General features: G+C 39.6%; 1 protein-coding gene and 1 non-coding gene across 3 annotated transcripts in view; both read left to right on the top strand.

The window, feature by feature from the left end:
* The window catches only part of SMARCA1 (SWI/SNF related, matrix associated, actin dependent regulator of chromatin, subfamily a, member 1), a 118,424-nt gene that overhangs the window by 22,131 nt on the left and 72,709 nt on the right, over window positions 1-23,584 (top strand). Inside the window, exons 7-10 of one of the 2 annotated variants that reach the window (XM_027838561.1) lie at window positions 4,355-4,477; window positions 17,252-17,407; window positions 19,425-19,556; window positions 20,739-20,807. In XM_027838561.1, coding sequence (XP_027694362.1) covers window positions 4,355-4,477; window positions 17,252-17,407; window positions 19,425-19,556; window positions 20,739-20,807 — 480 coding nt within the window. The remainder of the gene's footprint in view (window positions 1-4,354; window positions 4,478-17,251; window positions 17,408-19,424; window positions 19,557-20,738; window positions 20,808-23,584) is intronic. The other variant, XM_027838571.1, reaches the window with a different exon arrangement.
* Window positions 18,140-18,269, top strand: LOC114025359. Its single transcript, XR_003567015.1, has one exon. It is a non-coding gene; the product is annotated as a U6atac minor spliceosomal RNA (small nuclear RNA).

Here is a 23,584-nt window from a genome sequence, read left to right as displayed (position 1 = left end):
AATCCAAAAGCAGTCTATTGGAACTTCCAACCAGGGGCAGGTTCATAGGAGTGTTGCTCAGACCTGGGTCAAGACTTTGCTGAGCTCAGACCAGGAGGGCAGTGATCAGATTTTGCCCCATATCACACCACTTTTGGGAGCACTGAAAACTTGCAAGTCCCCAGCTTGAGCTCTTCCTGAGATCCAGTAACACAACATTTAGTACCTCAAGAAAGCAGAAGGACCCGAGGAGAAAGGAGCTCAGGCCAGACATCCCCTTCCCCCAAAGTGTTCAGAACCCCGCCCTCATATAAAGTCCAAAATCAAGAAGTCAGCCAGAAGAATGAGCAAAAGAATTCCATCATAAAGCACTATTATGGTGATGAGAATGGCCAAGACACAAATGCACAAAAAAAGAATGACTCAATACCTACAGGCAAAATCTCAAAGAGACATACATCTTGGACATGAGCCCAAACAGAATTCTTGGAATAAATGAAACAAGAGTTAAAAAATAGCTAAAAGATGATTTTAAAAACCGAATGAAAGTGCTGAAGGAAAAAATGGGAAAAGAAATGAGCTGTGGAAGAAAGATTTGGAAAGAGAATTAACAACTTGGAATAACAAGTACAAAACCTTACACAAGAAAAGACTCCCTAAAAATTAGAATTGACCAAGTATAAGCTAATAGCTCTACGAGACAACAAGAAATGTTAAAACGAAGTCAGAAGACTGAAAAAAAATGGAAGAAAATATAAGGTACAGCAAAAAACATAGCAAAAATAACTGATCTGGAAAACAGATCAAGGAGAGATTATTTAAGAATCATTGGACTCCCTGATGAAATCATAAAAGAAAACTGTCCAGATCTCTTAGAACCAGAGGACAAAGTAGAAAGAATTTACCAGTCTCCTGAAAGAAAGCATCTGTCAACCTACTCTTTTAGAACTCTAGAGGGAATAGAAAAATAATTGATTTAATATTTTGATGGATGCATCATTTCACTGGTATTTGTTAATCCATATATCAGTAACACATCCATGCAGACACACGGAATCTCAGAGTTGGAAGACACCTCAAGACTATGTAGTCCAAAGATGAATGTGAATCTCCTCTGCAGTATACCCAAGAAGTGGTCGTTGAAATTCTTCTTGAAGACTTCCAGTAAAGGAAAAGCCCTTCTCTTTTGAGGTAGTTCATTCCTCATCTATATTTGTTACCTTTTCCTTACAGCATCCTTTAGTTTCCTTCTTTGGCACTTCTGCCCACTGTTCCTAGTTCTTCCCTCAGGGTCTGAACAGAACACATTTAGGCCTTCTTCCATGTATAAGCCTTCCAGATACTTGAGGATGTCTGTCACATTCTTCTGAGTCTTCTCTTCTCTGGGTTAAACCTCTCAAGTTTCTTCAACTGATGCTTATCTGGTGGGATCTTGAAGGCCCTTCATTGTTCTGGTTCCCCACCTTTGGATGCTCTCCAGCTTATCATTGGCTTTCTTAAAATGTGATTCCCAGAACTGGGCATCATAGTCTAGGTGTGCTCTGACCAGGGCAAATGACAATGGGACTTAGAACCTCTCCCCTTCTGGACTCTGCCTTTTTCACCAGAGCCTAAGATTGTGCTAGCTTTTTATTTAGCTGCTCTGTCAGACTCATTGAGCTCACAGTCTACAAAAACTTCCAGATAGTTTTTAGATTAAGTGCTGTCTAGCTACAACTCCCCTATTTTATACTTGTGAAACTGATTTTTTGAATCCAAGTGTTAAGATGACATTGAATTTCATTTTATTAGATTTGAGCCAAAATTCTAACCTGTCAGGGTTTTTTGAATCATGACTCTCTTATCCAGTATATTTTGCTAACCATTCACTTTGGTGTTATTTGCAAATTTGATAAGCTTACTATCTATACTTTTATCCAAATCTTGATAAGGATGCTAAGTAGCCCAGGATGAAGCATAGATCCCTGGGGTACATCATTGAAAATGTCCTTTCAGATGATGTTGACCCATTAATGACTTTGAGTGTAGACACTCAACCATTCCCTATCTACCTAATTGTAGTAGTTTGACCCACACTTCTCTTTTTCACAAATATATAATGAGACTTTATCAAGTGCTTTGCTAAAATCTACGAACACTTTATATCTCTAGCATTCCCTTGTTCTACCTGTCAAAAAACAAAATAAGATTAGTAAGCCCTAATCTCTTTTTTCTGAGTTATGCTGTCTCCTTATAATCACTGTTTCTGTTTCTAAATGCTTACTAATCCCTTTAACAGTATGGTCCAGATTTTTGCCAGGACTCAAGTCAAGTTCATTAGCCCAAAGTCTGTGGATTCTGTTCTGGAAAACTGGGACAGCACTTGCCTCTTTCCAGTCCTGCTGTACTCATCTCATTCACCACAATCTTTTTTTCTTTTTTAAAGTTTTATGGATGCCTTTTTGTTTTTCATGCCACAAATATCTTCCAAAATTGTCCCTGCTCCCATAATGAACCAAAACCAATTGACAGCAGTCAAATTTGGTGGCTTGTACAGCATTTGAAACTGGTAATCCCCCACCTTTCTGCCAAGACAGGGAAGTATATTTTATCATTTTATTCTCTGGAATCAACATTGGGCCTTGCCTTTATCCTGAGTTTAGCTGCCTCATAGTATTGTTTTCATTTATATTATTGTAATTATTGTGTATCTTGTTCTCCTGATTGTGCTTTCTTTGCTCTGCATTGGTTTACGTGTGCTTATTTTACAAAACGCCCTGCCGCTTTTAGAACTCTTGCTCTGAATCGTCTTCCAATGTTCCTCTGATTTCCTCATATTCATTGTTTCTTGTGGCACAATAATATTCCATTACTTTCTGTATCCCAGTTTGCTCAGCCGTGCCCCACTTGATGGACACCTGCTTTCTTTGTTCTCATTTGCTACTCCTCCCCCCGTTAAATCATTTGCCAGTTCTTATTAATTCTGCCTCTACAGCATTTCTTAAGTCTCTCTCCTTTCTTCCACTCTAGTTCAGGCCCTCACCGCCTCACCCCTGGATTATTGTGCTGGCCTCCTAATTGACCTTCCTGCCTTGAGTCTCTTCCCTTGCCAATCCATCCATCCTCCATGCAGATGCCCAAGTGATATTTCTAAAGCCCACATCTCACATGCCATTTCTCTGCTCAAGAAGCTTCAGGGGCTCCCTGTTGAATCTAGAATAAAATACAGAAGCCCTCTGTTTCACCTTTCCAGGCCTTCACAGTCTGGCTCCAGCCTCTTTCCAGACCAGTTGCACATTACTTCCTAGCATGCATTCTGCTTTCAGCCAAACTTGCTATTCCCTGTACATGACGTTCAGATACTGCCTCTGGCTTTGCATGGGCTAGGATGCTCTCCCTTTCTCATCTTTATCTCTTGGATTCCCTAGCTGCCTTCAAGGCTTAGCTAAAGTGCCACCTCCTAGAAGAGCCATTTCCCCATTTGCTGGTGACCTCTCCTCCTGCCCCCCAGTTACTGTGTATTTATTTGTCTTTGTATGTATTGGATCTCCCTCCTCCTCCCCCCAAATGTAAACCTCTTGAGGTTAGAAACTTCATTTTTGTGCCTGTAACCTCAGCACCTGGTTCAAAGTAGACAAAGAAATGTTTGTTATATTAAATCTAGTTGAATTTCTAACCAGTTTTGTTCTTCTTTCTTTTGCCATTACAAGTGCTTCTATGAATATTTTGCTTTATGTGGGATCTTTCTTTCCACCTTTGACCTCCTTGGGGTATATGTCCAGGAGTTGGAATGCTCCGTCCAAGGGTATGAATGGTTTTGTAACTTTCCTCAAAATTCCAAATTTCTTTCCAGAGTTGTTAGATTAAATCCGGCTCCACCAAACTGCAACACTCCCTACCCCAGACATTATTTCCATCTTTCATCATCTTAGCCAATTTGATGGGTATCAGGTGAAACTTCTGAACTGTTTTTATTTCTAGTTCTCATCTTATTAATAATTTGGAAGCATTTTTTAAATACGCTGCTCTGATGATTTGCCAGTTTTCTTTTGAAAGCTATTCATACCCTTTGACCACTTATCTACCGGGTTGTGGTGCTTGGTCTTAAATTTGTGATATCTATTTTGGATATCAGAGATTTGAGCTAAATATCATTGAGATAAAATCAGAGCTACCGATTTTGATCCTTAAACAGTTTCTCCTCTTCCAGTTACAGGGATTTTGTCTGTGAAAAATAAAAAGCCAAACTTGTAACTTTTGCATTTATCAAAATGATTTATTTTTGTCTTGTGTGCCCTCCTCTATCCTTTGGTTATGAATTCTCTGCCTCACCATCGATCTGCAGTGTCCTTGTGTTTTTAAAATGTTTTTTTTCTACGATGTAACTTCTCCACAGGCTCGAAAAGGTCTCTGGCAGTGGTCCAGCCATCACAGCTGCCAGGTTTTCAGTACTCCAGGATGTAGTTCATCTGGGCCGGGTGTCTTGAACTCATCAAGGGCAGCTAAGTTGTTGTATTTGGTAAACCTCTGTTAATTAAGAGAATTGTGTGCAAAAGCCAATCTGTTCCCTTCACATACTGTATTTTCATCAAGGATACCTTCAATATATGTGTAGATCATAAAAGTTTTTTAGAGATGAGAATGTACTTATTTATGACTTCTTGGTTGACTTTTGGGAGGGAGCATAATGGTATAGTTAATGATATTTTCCATTTCAGGGGCAATCTTCCTCTTTCGAGAGCTTTAAAGTGTTTCTAAGTGTTTTTTAAGATTTTTGTTCTTTATTTTTCACCTAAGTAAAAGATTATATCTTTTTAATTTTACATAACTTTCATTTTTGAATATATCCCTCCCCCTGTCCTACCCAGAGAGCCATCCCTTGTAATGAAGATGACCTATGGGGGTGGGAGGGGCAGGGAAGAGGGCAGGTCAGCACAACTCACTGAACAAGCCTAGCAGTTTATGCAATGTTCCCCACATAGCCCTCCACCTCTACATAGAAAAGAGGGAATTCTAAGGATTTTTGAAGATCGTTTTGCTCCCTGTATGAGTTTCTCCTGTAGTTATAACCATTCTTTCCAACTTGAATGCCGTTTTTGATTGCTCATTTGACGCTGAGGGGCTAGTCTAAATGTGGTGGTTCTATTTTGGTGTCTCCTAATTGTAAGGGGTCTAACTGATAGGCAAACCCAGGCCTGAATAAGAAACCACAGCATCCCCAACAAGCAAATAGCCAACTTTTACCTGAAAATGTCGAGTTGCCAGGGCCAGGTGCCCCACCCCTCCTAAGGCAGCCCTGTCCACTGGTGGATAACTTCTCTCCAATTGTTAGACATTAAGCCTCGAGTACCTCTTTGCCACTTCTCCCTATTGTTCTTAGTTCCACCCTGTGGGGCCAAGCAGAACATGACCTCTGAGGTCCCTTACATCTCTAAATCTGCGATTTTTAGAGAATTGAATCCGTCTTCCAGGTGATTGACTTCAGATACTTAAAGACAGCTCTCATGTCTCTTGCTTTCCCACCAAGTCTTCTCTTCTCCAGGCAAAATACCCCCAGTTCCTCCAATCCTTCCTTATGACATGAATTGGAGTTTCTTTACTATCTTGGTTGCCCTCCTTTGCATACTCTATCACTGTCTTTCCTAAAATACTCCAGAAAGGCTCTGACCAGGGCTGAGCACAGCAAGATTTTCATCTCCCTAGTCCTGGACTCTGCACTTCTTTTAATGTCTACATTGTCTTTTTATATCTAAAATAGCATTCACTTTTTTGACTGCTGTATCAAGTTGTGGACTTAGACCAAGCTTGCCATTCACAGGAACCCCGAGAGTAATCACTTATTTCCCTACACCTCACCCAGCTTGTGCTTATGAACCTCATTTCTGAGGCCTCATGTGTAAGACTCTACATTTCTCCCTATTATATTCATTTTTTTAGATTCTGTCCAATGTTACGGCCTAAGATTTCTTCTTATCCTCACTCTGTCATCTGGTATATTAGCTGTCCCTTTTATCTTTTGATCACCTATATATCTGATAAACACACTTCTCTGACTTTATTTAAGTTATTGATAATAACGTTAAATAGCCCAGGGTCAAGCATGGATCTGTGGGGAGCATTAATTAGCAATGTCTTTCCAAGTTGATATTGACTCACCAATGATTACTATTTGAGTCCAAACAAGAAAGCAGTTTTGAATCATTATTATCATACCATTGTCTCACCTGTAAGTCTCTGTCTCTTCTTTGAGTATCATAAGAAAATTTATCAAATTCTTTGTTAAATTTAGCAGTGATGATAAGAATAGGTAGCAATACAACAACATACTACAGATAGAGAGAGTAATTCCTCTTCATGTTACTTTCTAGTTTCTTTCTTTTTTTTTGTTTGTTTGTTTTTCTTTAGGCCATTGGGGTTAAGTGACTTGCCCAGGGTCACATAGCTAGTAAGTGTCAAGTGTTTGGTCTGAGGCCAGATTTGAACTCAGGTCCTCCTGACTTCAGGGCTGGTGCTCTATCCATTGCGCCACCTAGCTGCCCCTATTTTCTAGTTTCTTAAATACATAATTGTGGGATGATGTAGCTTAGGTATGTCTTACAGAAAACTTTTGGTATTTTTTTTCCCTAAGACTTTCCATGATTTTGCAAGGTGATTCTGCTTACAGTCTTGTCATTTTTCTCTGTGATATTTTGCCAAGGAGTTTATCCAAACTGGTTTTGCCCTGACTTGCTCTTCTTGGCAAAGAGATCAAGGGTTTACTGACTGAAGCAGTATGGAGACTCTTTTGACCTCTTTGTTGTGGTAATTTTTTATATTGGTTAAGCTTTTCTAAGAAAGAACAGCCAATGTCTTTACTTTTATTCATTTTCCATAGTCAAAATTTATTTACATTGATTGGATAGGAGCTGTTAGAATTGCATGCAGTATCTTTTCTATATCCTTTGTTCTAACTTGGGGTTTATTTGGACATCTGTCTAGGTCATAGGTTCGGACTAGAAACACAGATGGTATTGTCTGAAATCACTCAAATGTTCGTAACCTGTCATTTTCTTTCCAAGATATTAGTTAGTTTCAGGTTTTGAGATGTTTTTCATTGTTCCAACTTTCATATTAAAAAAACCAAAACAACAAACTAATTTTTTTGGGGGGAGGTTGGGGAGACATCTAGACTTTCTGGAAAGCAATGTGGAATGATGGGAAAAAAGTGACTAAGATGTCCATGCCTGTTGACCCACTGCTTAGCAATATACACTAAGGAAGTCAGAGATAGAAAGAAAGGTTCCATATGCATCAAAATATAAAATAGAAGCCCATCTAAACCTCCATTCCCTCTACCCCAGTATTTTCTTAGGCCATTACCCCTTCTCTGACATCACTTTCCTCCCTTTCCAACCTCAACCCATTAGTTAGCCATGTCAATTCTCCATTGTCCTCTGCTCTTGAATCCCTTGTGCCTCTGCCCTGTGGCCACTCTTCTTTTGCTAAACCTCAGCCCTGGATTCCTCCTACAATTTGCCTCTTCTACTCTTTTTCATGAGCCACAGAAGAAGCTAGAGGAAATCTTACAACAGTACTGATGAGGTACATTACAAATTCCTGTTATCCAGCCTTGACTGGGCCCTCACTGGAGCAAGGCAGTCTTTTTATTTCTCCTGTTTCGTTTCCCTCAGAAGCTATTCTAAACTTTTTCTTCCCTCCTCAAGCCCTCCCCACCTCTTCCTCTTCTTTCAACTTAGGACCTTGCCTCCTACTTTACTGAGAAAATTGAGAACATTCAGTGTGAGCTCGCTCTTCTCTCATTCTATCCATCTCAAATTCCCTTGATTTCATCTTCTACTCTCTCCTCCTTTCCCCCAATCTCTGATGAAAAGATGGCCCTTCTCTTTATTAAAACCACCCTTTCTTCATGTGCCCTCGATCTCTACCCACTGCCTCCATCTTTTCTAGCAGACTACATCCTCCTTTTCCCCCCTACCCTCAAATCCTCAACCTTTCCCTATCAATTGCTTTTTTCCCTATTGTCTTCAATTATGTCCAGTTTTTCTCCATCCTTAAAAAACCTTCATTAGATCCTGCCATCCTCTCAAGCCATTGTCCTGTGTTTCTTCTCCCTTTCTCAGTAAAATTCCTTGAAAAATGTTCTATATTTGCTGCCCTTTCTTTCTTCTCCCTTCACTCCTTATCCTTTCATAATCTGTTTTCTGACCTCATGACTCAATGAAAACTTCTCTCTCCGAAATTACTAAGGATATCTTAATTGCCAAGTCTGATGGTCCAGTCCTAACCCTATCTGATGAAATTGATACCATTTTACCTACCCTCTCCTCCTGGGTACCGTCCCCTCTCTGGGTTTTTGTGATACTACTTTCTCCTAGTTTGCCTCCTGCCTATGTAAATGGTTCTTCTTAGTCTCATTTGCTGGTTCATCATACACATTATGCCCCCAAACTGTGGACGTTCTCCCAGGTTCTGTCCTAAACCCTCATCTCTTCACTCTATTACTCTGTTTCTCTCTCTCTCTTTCTTTCTCTCTCTCTCTGTAATCTCATAAACTCCCATGGCTTAACTATCATTGCTATCCAGGTGACTCCTCGATCTATGATTCCAGACTCTGTCTATCCTCTGAGCGTTTCAAACTGGATATCCTGCAGAAGTCTTAAGCTCAAAATGTTGAAAACTGAACTCATTGTCTTCTTCTCCCCTCCTTCAAACTTCCCTATTTTTGTCAAAGACATCATCATCCTTCCATTCTCCCAGGTTCGTAATTATCCTTGGTTCAGCATTCATCCTTGGTGCCTCATCCCACATATGCAATCAGTTTCCATATCTTGCTGTTTCTACCTTCATAACATCTGTAACTTATACCTCCTTCTCTCTATGCACACAGCTAGCTATATCCTTCATTCAGATCCTTGTCACCTATCAACTGGACTATTGCAATTGCCTTCTAACTCTTCTCTCTGCCCCAAGTCTCTCCCCACTCCAATCCATCTTACATAATGCTACGAAAGCCATTTTCATTAAGTGCTAATCTGACCATGTCATTCCCTTACTCACTTAATTCCTATGGCTTCTATTGCCTCTAAGATACAATCTACAGTTCTCAGTTTAGCTTTTAAAGCCCTAAACCACTTGATCCTAACCTTTCTTCTCAGATTGATTGGAAATTACTCCCCCTCTTACACTCTAGGATTTAGCTAAACTGATCTTCTCTTAATTCCTTATACAAGGTGCTCCATCTCCCATCTCTGTGCCTGAATATTGTCCTTCTATCTTCCTTTAAGGTAACTTTTTTCAGAACGGCTAGGTGGCGCAGTGGACAGAGCACTGGCCCTGGAGTCAGGAGGACCTGAGTTCAAATCTGGCCTCAGACACATGATACTTACTGTGTGACCCTGGACAAGTCACTTAACTCCATTGCCTCATCAAAAAAAAAAAAAAGATAACTTTTTGTTCCTCTGAGGATTTAAAATTTTTTTTCTCAATTACATGTAAACAAAATTTTTAGCATTCATTTTAAAAAATTTTGAGCTCCAAATTCTCTCCCTTCCTTCCTCCTCTCCCCTCACCTTGAGAAAGCATGCAATTGGATCTAGATTATTTATGTATAGTCATGCAAAACATTTCGATATTAGCTATGTTACAAAAGAAAACACAAACCAAAAAATCCAAGAATAAGAAAGAAAGTAAAAAAGTATGTTTTGATCTGCATTCAGACTCCATCAGTTTTTTTCTCTGGTGGTAGACAGCATTTTTCATCATGGGTCCTTTAGGATTGTCTTGGATCATTGTCTTGCTCAGAATGGCTAAGTCATTCACAGTTGATCATCTTACAATATAGCCGTTACTGTGTACAGTGTTCTTTGGTTCTGCTCACTTCATTTTGCATCAGTTTGTGCAAGTTTTTCCAGGTTTTCTCTGAAATCATCCTGCTTATCTTTTAGCACAATAGTATTTCTTCACAATCATATACCCCAACTTGTTTAGCCATTCGCCAGTTGACTGACATCACCTCAATTTCCAATCCTTTGCCACCACAAAAAGAGCTGCTATAAATATGTTTGTGCAACTAGGTCCTTTACCCTTTTCTTTGATCTCTTTGGGATATAGACCTAGTGGTGAGTATTGCTGGGTCAAAGGGTATACACAGTTTGATAGCCCTTTGGGCATAGTTCCAGATTGCTCTTCAGAATGGTTGGATCAGCTCACACCTCCGCCAACACCATGCACCATCTTTTGCATGAAGCCTTTGATGATTCCCTCAACTGCTTGTGCCCTCCCTCCTAAATTACTTGTATTTAACTACTTTATAATTTATTCACTTTGTATTTATAATGTATATATTTTTACATGTGTTTGTCTCCCCCATTTGAATGTAAGCGCTTTTACAAGTAGGGATTATTTCATTCTTTGTACTTGTATCCCCACCACAATGCCTGGCACACAATAGGTGCTTAATAAATACTTCTTGATTGATTGAGTAATTGGAAAATGGCTAAACAAGTTGTGGTTGGTAAATGCAATCAACTATTGCTGTGCTGTCAGAGATGATGAATATGAAGAATTCAGAGAAGCATGGGAGGACCTACATGAGTTGATGTAGAGTGAAGTAAGCAGAGCCATGCAAACAATGTACATAATGACTACCGTAATGCAATTGGATAGAACAGTGACAAGGAAAACCCAGAGTAGAACATTATGAAATTATGATGGTCAAGCTTGATCCTGAAGAGATGATGAACAAATGAACCCCTCCTCCTTTTTTTTCCAGAAGTGGGGTGGAACACTGCATATATTGTCAGACTTAGTTTATATATTGGTTGATTTTGCTGAACTGTCTTTTTCCCCTTGCTTTTTTATTCTTTATTACAAGGGATGACTGTGGGTAGGGGAAGGTGTAGGGATATATTTGGAAATGAAGGTGATGTAACAATGAAAGCCATGAATAAAACTTTTCTTTTTTCTTTTTTTTTTTTAGTGAGCAATCGGGGTTAAGTGACTTGCCCAAGGTCACACAGCTAGTATGTGTTAAGTGTTTGGTCTGAGGCCAGATTTGAATTCAGGTCGTCCTGACTTCAGGGCCGGTGCTCTATCCGCTGCACCACCTAGCTGCCCCATGAATAAAACTTTTCAAAAGGTTTCATTGATATCTTTTGTTTTTATACCGGAGTCATTTCATTTTAAACACCACTTCCTCCTAATTGAACTTTTCTGACTAAAAAGTTAAGAGTCCTTCAGCATGGCCTTCTCATCCTAGAGGAGGGGCCGATGTGTACCCTGGGGCTTAGGAAGTTTCCATAGAAGCTGAAAGATGTCTTGCCAAAACCAACAGGTTTTGTGACACACTGTGACAGCATCGGATAGCATGGCTATTTGTTGGTGCTCAGAGAAGGGAGGTCTGTTTGAATCATTGGTTCTCTGGAATAGAAAGTAGTTGTTATTTTTGAACCTTAGTTAAGATGCCTTTTAGTGTTGTCTTTGTTGACATTATTATAATCATTGTTTACATTGTTGTCATCAATTTGTCCTATGGTTTGGCTTACTTTGCCCTATATCAATTCGTATAGGTCTTCCCATGCTTCTCTGATGTCTTCTTGGGATTATTTCTTATTGCACAGGAGTATTCCATTACATTCATATACCATGACTGCTTGAGTCATTCCTCAATTGATTAATGTCTATTTTGTTTCCATTTCTTTTCTACCACAAGAAGTGCTGCTGTTTTGGTGTATATGGGACCCACCTTTTTGTGTTTGATGTCCTTGGAATTTTCCATTCACAGCTCCACCAACAGTGTATTGTCAGTCCATAAACATTTATTATTGCCTACTATGTGCTAGGCACTGTGCTAAGCACAGGGGGTACAAAAAGAGGCAAAAGACAGTCCTTGCCCTCAAGGAGCTCACAATCTAGTGGGGGAGACACTAAGCAAACAGATACATACAAACGAGTTACATACAGGATGAGAAGAAAATTAACAGAGGGAAGGCACTGAAATTATGAGGGATTGGGGAAAGCTTCCTGTAGAAGATAGGATTTTAGTTGGCTCTTGAAGGAAGCCGGGAAGCCATGAGTTAGAAATCAAGGGAGAGTATGCCAGGCATGGGGGACAGCCAGAGAAAATGCCTGGAGTCAATGGAATTTCTTGGTCCTAGAACAGCCAGGAGGCCAGTGTTACTGGATGGAAGAGTATGTGGTAGGGAATAAGATTTTTAAGACTGGAAAGGTAGGAGGGGGCTAGGTTATGAAGGGTTTTGAATGCCAAGGAGAGGATTTTGTATTTTATCCTAGAGGTGATAGGGAAGTACTGGAGTTTATTGAGTGGGAGTGGGTGGTGACATGGTCAGATCTGTGCTTTTGGGAAACTACTTTGGTAGCTGAATGGGGGATGGATTGGAGTGGAGAGACGCTTCACATAGCTTCTCCAATATTGACTGTTTCCATGTTTAAAAAAAATCACTTTGACCCGTTGAGGGAATTAGGAGAGACTTTAATTATTTTAACGTGCATTTCTCTTTTAGTGATTTGGAGCAGTATTTCATAGTTTTGTTGATAATTTGCTCTTTTCAAAACTGTACATGTCCTTTGATCATTTGTTAGTTGAGGCTTTCTTGAAGGAAGTATGTATGATAAGGAAGTGTGATGCTTTTGTAGATTATTTAGGCCTTTGGTCTCTTTTATTTTGTAATCCAGATTCTGCAGATGAGTTGACCAAATATCCCGTGAAATGATATCTTGTTGCCTTTGGCTAGATGATAAAACCATCCCTGCTAACTTCTTTTGGTTCTTCAAAAGCTGAAGCCTTTGTTTTCTGCTTTTATTAATAGCAACACTGTCATATACATGTTTTGTTACTGAGGGTTTTGGGTTTTTTTGCTACCAGTAGGGTATTGACTCTGGTTTTTGAACAAAGATCTCACATTTAGGGGACCAGTAGTTTATAGATGGCCTCAATACTGTGTGATTCTCAACAGTCTCTACTTGAATGGCAGCGTGGTACAATGGGAAAACCTCTGGCTCTGGAATCTGAGGATCTGGTTTCAAATCTTCTCTCTAATACAAAGACTGTGTGTGACTTTAGACCAGTCCCTTCCCCTCCCTGGGTCTCAGTTTCCCCATATGTCAAATGAGGAATTGGACTAGATGCCTCTGAGGTTCCTTCCAGCTTTAGAGCTATGCTCCTGTTGGTGAACTTGGGTAAGTAATTTCCAGTATTCGAGCCTCAGTTTCTTTTTCTGGAAAATGGGACTGCTTGGTCTCTGAGGTGCCCCTCTAGCTCTAGAGCCATGGCCCTATGTAGAATCTCTTTTTTCCTCCCCTGTTGTCCTCACAGCACAAGCTAAAGACCATTGGCCTTTTTATATTTTCATCTGTTTCATGGTTTATCATGACCAAAGAATTCTTCACCTAATGGCCAACCTCCTGGTGAGGATACTCTCAGTTTTTAGTGAGGCTTGTCCTCAACTAGCAGACTCAGTCTGTTGCAGCCACACTGATACTTGAAGTCTTTTCGACTTTGTACAACATGCCATTGGCCTAGCCTTAGGAACCCAGCAATCTGTCCACACATACCGTTAATAAGCAGTGACTTCGTACTTTGGTGCATAATAATTGCTTATGCACAAACATGGAACCGAACAATCAGCCTGGAGAACATGGGTAGCTTTTATTATTTTATTATTCTGCCTCTGGAGGACAGAGTTCAGATTAAGGATTCACTCTATTCTGTGTGGGTTATAAAAAGATATCCTCCAAAGTATGGAACACAATGAATTATGTAATTCTCTCTTCATTTTACCTTGAGAAAAATTACTTGATTTAGATTTAATTTTAAACACTAAAACTAAAACACTCAGCTTATGAATTTGGAAATAGAAGGTTCTTTTCTTCCCTTGTCAGCCTCAAGAAATAAATTAGGCACCTGAGGGGCAGGCGGGGGAAACCATTCAGTCGTTCAGGTCTCTAGGTTATTGAACCAATTACTCAATCTGCATCTGTCTGTGCATTACTAACATATTGATCTTCCTCTGATACAGTCTTTTACAGATCACAAACAGAGGTGAACAGTAGCTTTTGAAGGGTTCTCTGTTGATCCCCCACCCCCCACCCCCAGTCTGGGTTGGGGCAGTGGTACAGGTGGGAGGGTTCCTTGACAGAAAGCATGGACTCATTGAGTATAGTACCTGAGTGCCACCTGCAGCACCTCCAGGCCCTACCTCAGTAGTCCCATTGGATGTTGGAATTTGGGAATATGAGAAGTCTTCAATTTGCAAACCATTCCTCTGGCTCTTGGAAATCACTAGCATAATAACAAATGTGCCTCCCAAGGAGGCATGTAGAGAATGACAAAGGGAAAATCGTTAATTATAGAAATGTTAGCTTGTCAAGGATTATGATTTCCTGTTATTTGATTCTCTGTGTTCATGGTCTTCTTTCCCCAGTGTTTTCAAAAGTCATTGTTTCAACAATGCAAAGTTAGATGTTTTCTGGGGTAGCTGGAGATTACATTGGGGAAATTGGTAGGGCCACTCATCACCATCCATATGCAGTACCAATCCAGTCCTTAAAGTATGCATATTAGTGATGGCCTCCTTGGTTTTGTGACCCATACATGTATCTCAAGGACAACATGATATGGACAAAACATGAGACTGAGGGTCAGATTTGTTTCTGAGGCCTAGCTCTGTCACTAACTACATGTAGAACCGTGGGAAAGTGATTTCCCCTCTGTGTCCTTATCTGAAAAAAATGTAGAGATTGGACTTTTATGATTTAAGATGTCCTCCAGATCTAAAATTCTGCGACTCTGTCTTGAGAGGGTTCAGACATCTCAAAGAAGAATTTTAATTCTTTTAAATGAAAAAAAGACTAAAATGTATATGCTGTGCAATACTTGAAAGAGCCAGCAGATGGCACAAGTCACAAAGTCAGATTTTCACTGACAAAATGGTGATCCTCCCCCCACCCCAAACCTGGCTTTCCCATCTTCTCTCCTTAGTTTAACCAACCCTTTGTACCTTGGAGACTTTCAATAAATAGTTGAATGAACTTTCATACTTAGTTTGGTTCCCAGTCAATTTTTATTGGCTGTGAAAGGTAAAGACTATAGAGAAGAGTCCTGTTAGTTAAGTTCAGTCACTCAGCAGGATTGCAGCCTTATTATATTAGGCAGGCCATTCTCAGTACAGCCCTTTACTGCCCAATGTTAATTTCTGGTGATTTCTTTTGATCTGTCAGGTCCAGCATTCAGGGTATATGAACTTTGACCTCTTCAGTCCACTTCACCCTGACCACTGGCTTGCTTGGGGTTGAAAGCATTCAAGTCACATCCTCTTCATGCTCTCTAGTCTTGTGTTAAGCTATTTTTGTAGCCCCCTTCTGGATAATGGGGAGAGGAAGGCCTTTCCCTACTTGGCCCTAGATCTGTTCTTCTAACTTTTGATCAAAACAGCACTGATGTTTTGGCCATCTTCTTGGCCATGAGACTGGTATACCCCTTTCTCTAATGCAAGTTTTGTTCTACCTTCTTCCCTAGCCTTTGACACTCTTCCTTAATAGAACCTAAATAATAAGCCTTTTGTTTATTTGAGCTATTTTGATGAGTTCCTCCACTCCTGTTATATCTGGATCCATCATCTTGGCCCCATCCACCATGTCTCCCTTCCATGTTGCTTCTGCCTAGCCTTTCTTCTCCTCTTTGGACATTTTAGGTTCCTCATGCCCTGTTCTTTCTCTTGTCATCCCCCATTTTCATAGTTTAGGCCCATGTCAACTTTCCAACTTTGTTCCTCTTTTTCCTATTGATTCTCTCCCCCCCTTTTTTCTCTCCCATCAGACATCCATAGGTCGAGTCTCCATTCACTGGTATACATTAGCACCTGCATTTTTACAATAAGCACCACCAACTTTAATACATTTTAAAAAATTTTGTTTAAATATATAAAGTTCACTCTTGTAGGGAAGAGGAAGGACATTTTCTCAGACTTTAGGCTCCAAAATGATTGGAATCACTGGTATGGACTGAATTCCTTTTTAGTTGTTAAGATTGGCTTTTGTTAACTGAAGGTATTTGTATATTTGACCTTTGGATTTAAAAAAATGAAAAGAAAAACAATCTAGAAACATAATATAAGGAGAAAAATCTTATCCAAATCCCTTAGCCTGTAAAAAGGCAGAAACAAAAGAACCTGCCCAAGTTAGAAAATGGAGCAGGTCAAAGCTTCTGTGCCAGTCAGCAGTGAGATTGGGCCCATGAAAGGCCACTGTATTTTCAACCCTGGGTGAGATCGGGAGAGGTAGCCTCAGAACAAACATCTTCCCCCCGCCCCCCAAAGGGAATTGGCAAACAGGATGTTTCTGTTCTGTGTCCCCTTCTAGGAGAATACAATATGGTCTTCCACCATAGGTCCTGTTTTCTTGCCTTCCTTTTCTTCTTATCCTTTTTTTGTCTATCTTTAGTCAGCACGTATAGCTTTGGGTCTCTTTTTCATTCTGTATCTTCTTAATAGAGACCCTTCCATATTTCCATATATTTCTAAATTATATTTTTATGGTGCCAAAATATTCCACTGCAACCATGACAACATTGGATTTAATAGTTATGTATATATATATATATATATATATATATACATATATATATATTTGATATTCTAGTGGGTATAAGGAAGCGTCTTAAGGTTGTCTTGACGTGTATTTCTCTGATTATTGGGAAGTTTGAGCATATTTTCATGAGGTGATTAATAGTTTGTATTTCTTCTTTTATAATTTGTCTGTTTATGTCCCTTGACAATTGTCTCATTGTGGAATGTATATTATTAGTCTTATAGCTGGGCAAGAGTACCTTTATAGATTCTGGGTATCACACCTTTTTTCTGGTATATTAAAAACAATTTTTTTAACCAATCTGTTTTCTTTCTTTTAATTTTAATGGTTTTTCTTTAAAAAAAAAAAACCCCAAACATTTTATATGATCAAGCTTGTTGGTTTTTATCTCTGTTTGCTTCTATTTATTTGATAAAACTTTACCTCTTCTCTATAGTGGAAACAAGTATATTTTTCCTTTCTCTTGCCATTTTTAAATGATTTAAAAAAAAATACTTAGGTCACTGTACAGTTAGAATTTATTCTCTTGTATAATATAAGGCTGCAAATCCACTTTTTTTTCTATATATCTATTCAGTCTTCCCAGAAGCATCCTCTGACGCTTGCTAAGAATATATGATTTGGTAAGAATTTAACAGTGATCTTCACATAGTGATATTTTAATGGAAACACATTTATTCTGTAACAGGCCGCTTTCATTCGTGATGTAATGATGCCAGGAGAGTGGGATGTTTGTGTCACATCCTATGAAATGGTAATTAAAGAAAAATCCGTGTTCAAAAAGTTTAATTGGCGGTACTTAGTCATTGATGAAGCCCACAGAATCAAGAATGAAAAGTCCAAGGTAAACTACTGATCTATATCTTTATTGAAGTTTTTATAAAAACCGTTATTATTATTTGATCATAATAGGTCATAATAATGAATCAGTGTCTAAAGATGTGTTTGAGTTATAATACATTCTTGTTGTAAAATCAGATTTCTTAGGCCTCATCCTTGAAAATGAGACAAAAGTTTAATGGGGTTAATAATGCAAAGGGTATTGGGAATTCTTTGAATGTTTCTCTTAACTCCCCCCCCCCCCACTTAATAGTATTTTATTTTTTCCAATTACATATAAAGATAGTTTTCAGTATTCACTTTTATAAGATTTTGAGTTCCATCTAATTTTTTTCTCCCTCCCTCTCTCCTCCCTCTCCAAGATAGTAAGCAATCTGATATAGGTTATACATGTACAATCATGTTAAACATATTTCTTACATTAGTCATGTTGTGAAAGAAGAATCAGAACAAAAGGGAAAAAACACAAGAAAGAAAAAAGAAGTGAAAATAGTGTGCTTTGATCTGCATTCAGACTCCATAGTTCTTTCTCTGGATGTTGTTAGCATTTTCCATCGTGAGTCTTTTGGAATTGTCTTGGATCATAGTATTGCTGGGTTTCTCTTACTTTTAAGTTAACACTGGTATGATAGAACATTTTTATATTGAATAAAGTACTTTATAATCATAATTTAAAAGTCATTTTTGCCTTTTACTGAGAGGGTCAGTGTGTTATTTGATTTAAAAATATTTTCTTGTGTTGTATGAAAGGAGAGAAGGTTAGCACTCCCCTTGATAAGGAATGGAAGAGGTCTTAGTGGTCTTTACAAAAATATATACGGTTAAGGCATTGCCATCTACTCTATGGCATCTAACCATGTGTTTGGGAGAAAATTTGGAACTCAAAGTTTTAAAAACAAATGTTAAAAAAATTGTTTTCACATGCAACTGGGAAATAAGATATACAGGAAATGAGGTATAGAAATCTATCCTGCCCTACAGGAAAATAGAATGGGAAGGAGATAAGAGAAGGGGGGAGAGATAGAAGAGAGGGCAGATTAGGGGAAGCAGTATTCAGAATGCATGCCATCTTGGGGTGGGGGGAGAGATGAGTTGGGGAGAAAATTTGGAACTCAAAATCTTGTGGAAGTGAATCTTGAAAACTAAAAATAAGTAAATTAATTTAAAAAAAGAACAAAGGCACAAAAAATAAAAATAAATAAAAATATTTTCTTGACCTTTTGTGATTGTGAAAATAAGATTAGGATTGTGAATCACAATGAGATGTGTTGACAATCTTGCTATTCATTTCTGACAACAGTTGGAAAAACTTCTGCTCTCATGTTAGGGTGAGCAGTCTTTGGATCATTACGATACTTTTTTGGGAAGCAGAATTAGTGCAGAACCACACACAGGCACACGTTAGATTCATATTGAATACAGTGCCCCTTAAGAAGCAGTGCGACGGTGGTTTGCTTGTTTGTTTCAGAGAAGAACAGGCAAAAAATTACAAAAAATTTTTATCGACGTGGCCATTGTCATTAGCAGTTAATTGGAAGCATTTTAATAATATAAAGTTTTTCCTTACAAAGCAAAACTTGTAATGCCTTTAGATAAATGACTAAGTTTCATGTTTCCTCTAGGTCTTAGACGTTTAATATAGGGTGTTCATGTGATCGGGTTTGGTTCTGGCCCCTGTAGTGCTCAGGATAGGTGGTCAGGTATGTGGGCGATCAAGGTTGGTGGGCCACGGGAAGGCTGTGAAGATGCTCAGCCTTGCCTCCAGGGAGGCTGATCTCTGTAACCTTGAATTTCCTGAAGACTGTCCCAAGTATGCATACTGTCTGTGGTCTGTAAGTGCAGAGACATTCATTTTCCCTTGCTCCTCTGCAGTATCTTCCTCAACAATTTGTTCCATATCAAACTTTTTTTTCTTCTTCAGTTTGGTGGTTTCCTTGCTCAGTAAAGAGTGAAGAGAGTACGAACTAATTCTCTGAGTGTCCTTCTAATGAGATATGTTGATCTATCTGTTATCTGTCTAGCTTTCTGAGATTGTTCGGGAGTTTAAGACCACAAACCGGTTGTTACTAACTGGAACGCCATTGCAAAATAATCTGCATGAGCTCTGGGCGTTACTCAATTTTTTGTTGCCTGACGTCTTCAATTCTGCAGATGTAAGTTTAAGCTGTGTGCTTTTATCTTCTCATGTTCGCAATCATCTGTTTACAAATTGGATGATGTGATTTCAAAAGAAGTATGGAGATGGAACTTATTAAAACAGAACTTGATTGAATTTATAGTACTACTATTTGTATGCTGTTTCTGTTTGTTTAAGAATTTAAACTGTTCTTAACCATCTTAAAATGAACCCACCTGGAAAAGCCTTTTTTTTTCTTCTTTATCTTAAGGTTCCAAGATTAGCCAGCCCCTAACTGCACATGGCACGTTGCTGCTCCTACTTACGCGATATTGTCCGAAGCAGGCCCAGGTCGCCTCTTGTGCCAACCTGTCCAGGCTTGTGTATGAGGCATTTAACATTCAAAACACCGTTGAGGTGTTTTGAGTAGTGCTTCAGCAAGCAGGCTAACATACTGTATAGAGTGTCTTTAAAATGATCTCATATCCATTTCTTGAAGCCATTAGGATCTGGGCACTGAAGGGCTCGTGGTATACAATGATAACATTTTTCCTTGGCTTTTGCTAGAAGCACAAATTGCTGCTGTATCAGTCTGGACTTCATGGAGATGAGGATGGTTGAGCCTGATTCTCCTCAGAGCCCAAATTAACTGCCTATAGACAGTTACAAAATTCAGCTGCCCATTGTCTCTTATTTTAACACCTGCTTAAATAATTCTTGTTTGTCCACTTGTCTATGTGATAACTTTTGTTTTTCTGCATCAGCGGTCTGTACCTTAGATGGGAAGTTCCTACCACCTGTCCATATAGTTAATAATTACACTTTGTTTAGGGTGAACCATAATTAGGAACTAACTGGATTGTGGAGGACTAGATTTTGATAATTCCTTGAGGATTCCAACTGTCCATGCTCCTGATGGCCCCTCTGCCTGCAATGCCTTTCCCTCCATCTCTATCTGGGTCATCCTACCCATCATTCACGTTTAAGTGCCGTTGCCTTCTCAAAGCCTTCCTTGACTTCTCTTCACTGCCTCAGTTTCCCTGCAGCCTAGATGTCCTCTCTCCTTCTTCTGTGTCTCCATAATCACTTTAGACTTCTCCTATGGCACCTACCATGTTCTCTTTTATATTTGTGGTTACTATGAACTGTCTCAATAAATGTTAATTTAATTTTTAGAAAGCTATGTACTTAATTGCAGATTTTTTCCCTCCCTCTATAGGATTTTGATTCCTGGTTTGACACTAAAAATTGTCTTGGTGATCAAAAGCTTGTGGAAAGACTACATGCCGTAAGTAATAGTTACCAAGGTAATTGAGCGAATACAAATGAAATGAATGGAGTCACAGAGTCAGCTCCAGCTTGTGGGCAGAGAGGTGGGCAATCTCTAGCTTTGGCTGGTATGCCCCTTAGCTACCCATCCTGACCAATCACTTCCTGAAAGTGCATTTTGGATATATATTTCTGGGATGTAAAGATATTAGTGATGATGACAGGTTTTAGCTAGACACAGTGTAAAAAAGATTAAGGTAATTTATCCTCTACATAGAGATAGAGCTGAATAAACCTTAACAGGAGCACAAAATCACACACTTGTTCCCTCAAGTCTTTGAACCTGTCCTAGATGGCTACTTAGGATATCTCAGGCAGAATATTGTTGGGCATTCTAGCCTATCCTGACCAGGCCAACTCCCTTTCCCACTTTATTGTTTTCTTATCTAATCCATTTTGTACTGTCAACTCCTGAGTGCCTAATTTAGTTCCCTAAGCATGGTACAGAGGATAGAGAGCTGGCCTCAGAGCCAGGAAAACTCAGGTTCATGCTCCACCTCTGATACTTCCTGGCTGTGTGACCCTGGGCAAGTCACTTAATTTAGCAATGTCTAAGGCCATTCACTAAGACTAGAATTGGCAAAGAAGGTGATGACTTGCATTGGTAGAAGGAATTTCCTCAATGACATCCCAGAGCCAGGACTGCTCTATTGTTCACTCTAAAATGATTCCCATATTCTTCTATACACATGGAGCACGTGGGGCCCCAAGAAAAGCTCCCTCAAACTCTTGATACTCTGGCTCTATATCCACTCAGAAGCTCTGCTCATGAGCCCCTGTTGATGGGTTTTCAGAATTTGAGAGTCAGAAGGGCCCTCCCCAGCTGTCCAGTCCAACCCTTACACAAAAGGAATCCCCACTGTAGTGTACTGACAAGTGGGCATCCAGCTGCCCATAGAAGACTTCCCAAGAGGGTGGACCTACCACCTTTTGGGGCAGTCCATTCCTCATTAGGTGGCTTCTAATTGTTAGGAAGCCTTTCCTGGTGTCAAACTTCAATTGGACTCTGTAGGTTTTGCCCCTGGGGTCCCCTAAACAGGACAAATCTATACCCTCTTTGATGTGACAGTTCTTCAGAACCTTACATAACTAGCAGAAATCCTCAAGTCTTCCCTTGAACATGGCTAGCAGAAATCCCCAATTCTTCCTTTGTTCAGGCTAAATGTGCCTCACTCCTGATCTGGGATGAACTCAAGGCCCTTTACTATCCTGAGTGCCCTTCTCTGGATACATTCCACCTTGTCAATGTCCTTCTTAGACCATGGTGCCCAGAACTGAACACAACACTCCAGATGAGACCTGATGAGGACAGAGTAAAGTGGCACTATCAGCTCCCTAGTTTTGGAAACTCGGCCCCTGCGAATGCAGCCCAAGGTTGCATTAGCTCATTTGGCTACTATATCATACTACTGACTCATATCAAGCTTGCAGTCCTCTAAACCCCCCAGATCTTTTTCAGGACAACTGCTGTCTATCCATGCTTCCCCAGACTTTTACTTGTGAAGTTGGTTTTTTTGGTATCCCAGTGCAAGACTTCACAGATTTTTAAAATATCGCATGTGTTAGCCATTCCTCCTGGCTCTGTGTTGTCTGTAGATCTGGCAAACATGCCATCTGTGCCTTCATCCAAGTTACTGATAAAAATGTTAAATGGCGCAGGTCTAAGCACAGATCCCTGGGGGTCCTCTACTATAGACCTCCTACCATGTCGACATTGAGCCAGCCATTAACTACTGTTCTTTGAGTCTGACCATCCAACCAGTTCTGAATCCTTCTGATTGTATCAAGTATCTAATTCTCTCTACCTTCTCCACCCTAATAGTATGAGATGTTATCCAAAGTTCTGTTAAAAACTAAGGAGAAACCATATACACTGTATTCCCCTCATCTATTAATTTGGTAGGACTAGACCTGAGTTTTCATTGGTATAGGGAACTCCCAGATGGGGGAACTCTCTGCAATTTTTAGTCTTAGAAAGGGGACTGACTGGTGAAGTGATTTGTTCAGGGTGACATACCTAGCACACATCGGAGTCAAGTCTTCACCTTGGATCTTCTTAACTTTAAGGCTGGTTCTCCATCTACTGTACCATACTACCTCTATAGTGATCCTGTCAACCAAGGAAATCAGGTTAGTTTGAGTGTTTGATGAAGCATGCTAGCTCATTGTCATGGCCTCTTCCCTTTCTAGATGTTTGCCAACCATCTCTTGAATGTTATGTTCTAGAATTTTCCCAGGAATTGAAGTCAAGTTCACTGGCCTAGAAGGTGAAGATTGTTCTCTTCTCTTTTTTGAAACACAAGGCAACATTTGCCTTTCTTCAATTTTTTTGTACCTCTCTTATTTTCCATGATATATCAGATGTCATTGACGATGCCTTGGCAATCACACCTGCTCATTCTTTCAGGACCCAAATGTGTCTTCTCTTCAGGGTCTGGTGACTTGAATTGATTGAGGGCAACTGGACCTCTCCTGCTCTCTCCTTACTTATCAACTCCCTGTTAATATACAGTATTTCTTGTGTCAAGGTCATTCTTTGCAGATGAAACAGAAACACAATGAGAACTGAGCAGCTGTTCCTGCTCTCTGGTGTCAGTGATCATCATCCCAGTCACCCCAAGCAAAGGTGCTTTTCCTCCCAGGATAGCTTCCTCTCCCTTTTTTGTCCTCAGTTTCCCTTACTAGCCTCAGCGCATTCTGAGCTTTAGCATTCCTTATGCTGTTTTTACAGTATTG

The sequence above is a fragment of the Vombatus ursinus genome, unplaced genomic scaffold (genome assembly GCF_900497805.2).
Source record: "Vombatus ursinus unplaced genomic scaffold, bare-nosed wombat genome assembly UNPS02004596.1, whole genome shotgun sequence".
NCBI classification, from domain to species: Eukaryota; Metazoa; Chordata; class Mammalia; order Diprotodontia; family Vombatidae; genus Vombatus; species Vombatus ursinus.
The sequence above is the reverse complement of the archived record's forward strand: the minus strand, read 5'-3'. Positions and strand labels throughout refer to the sequence as shown.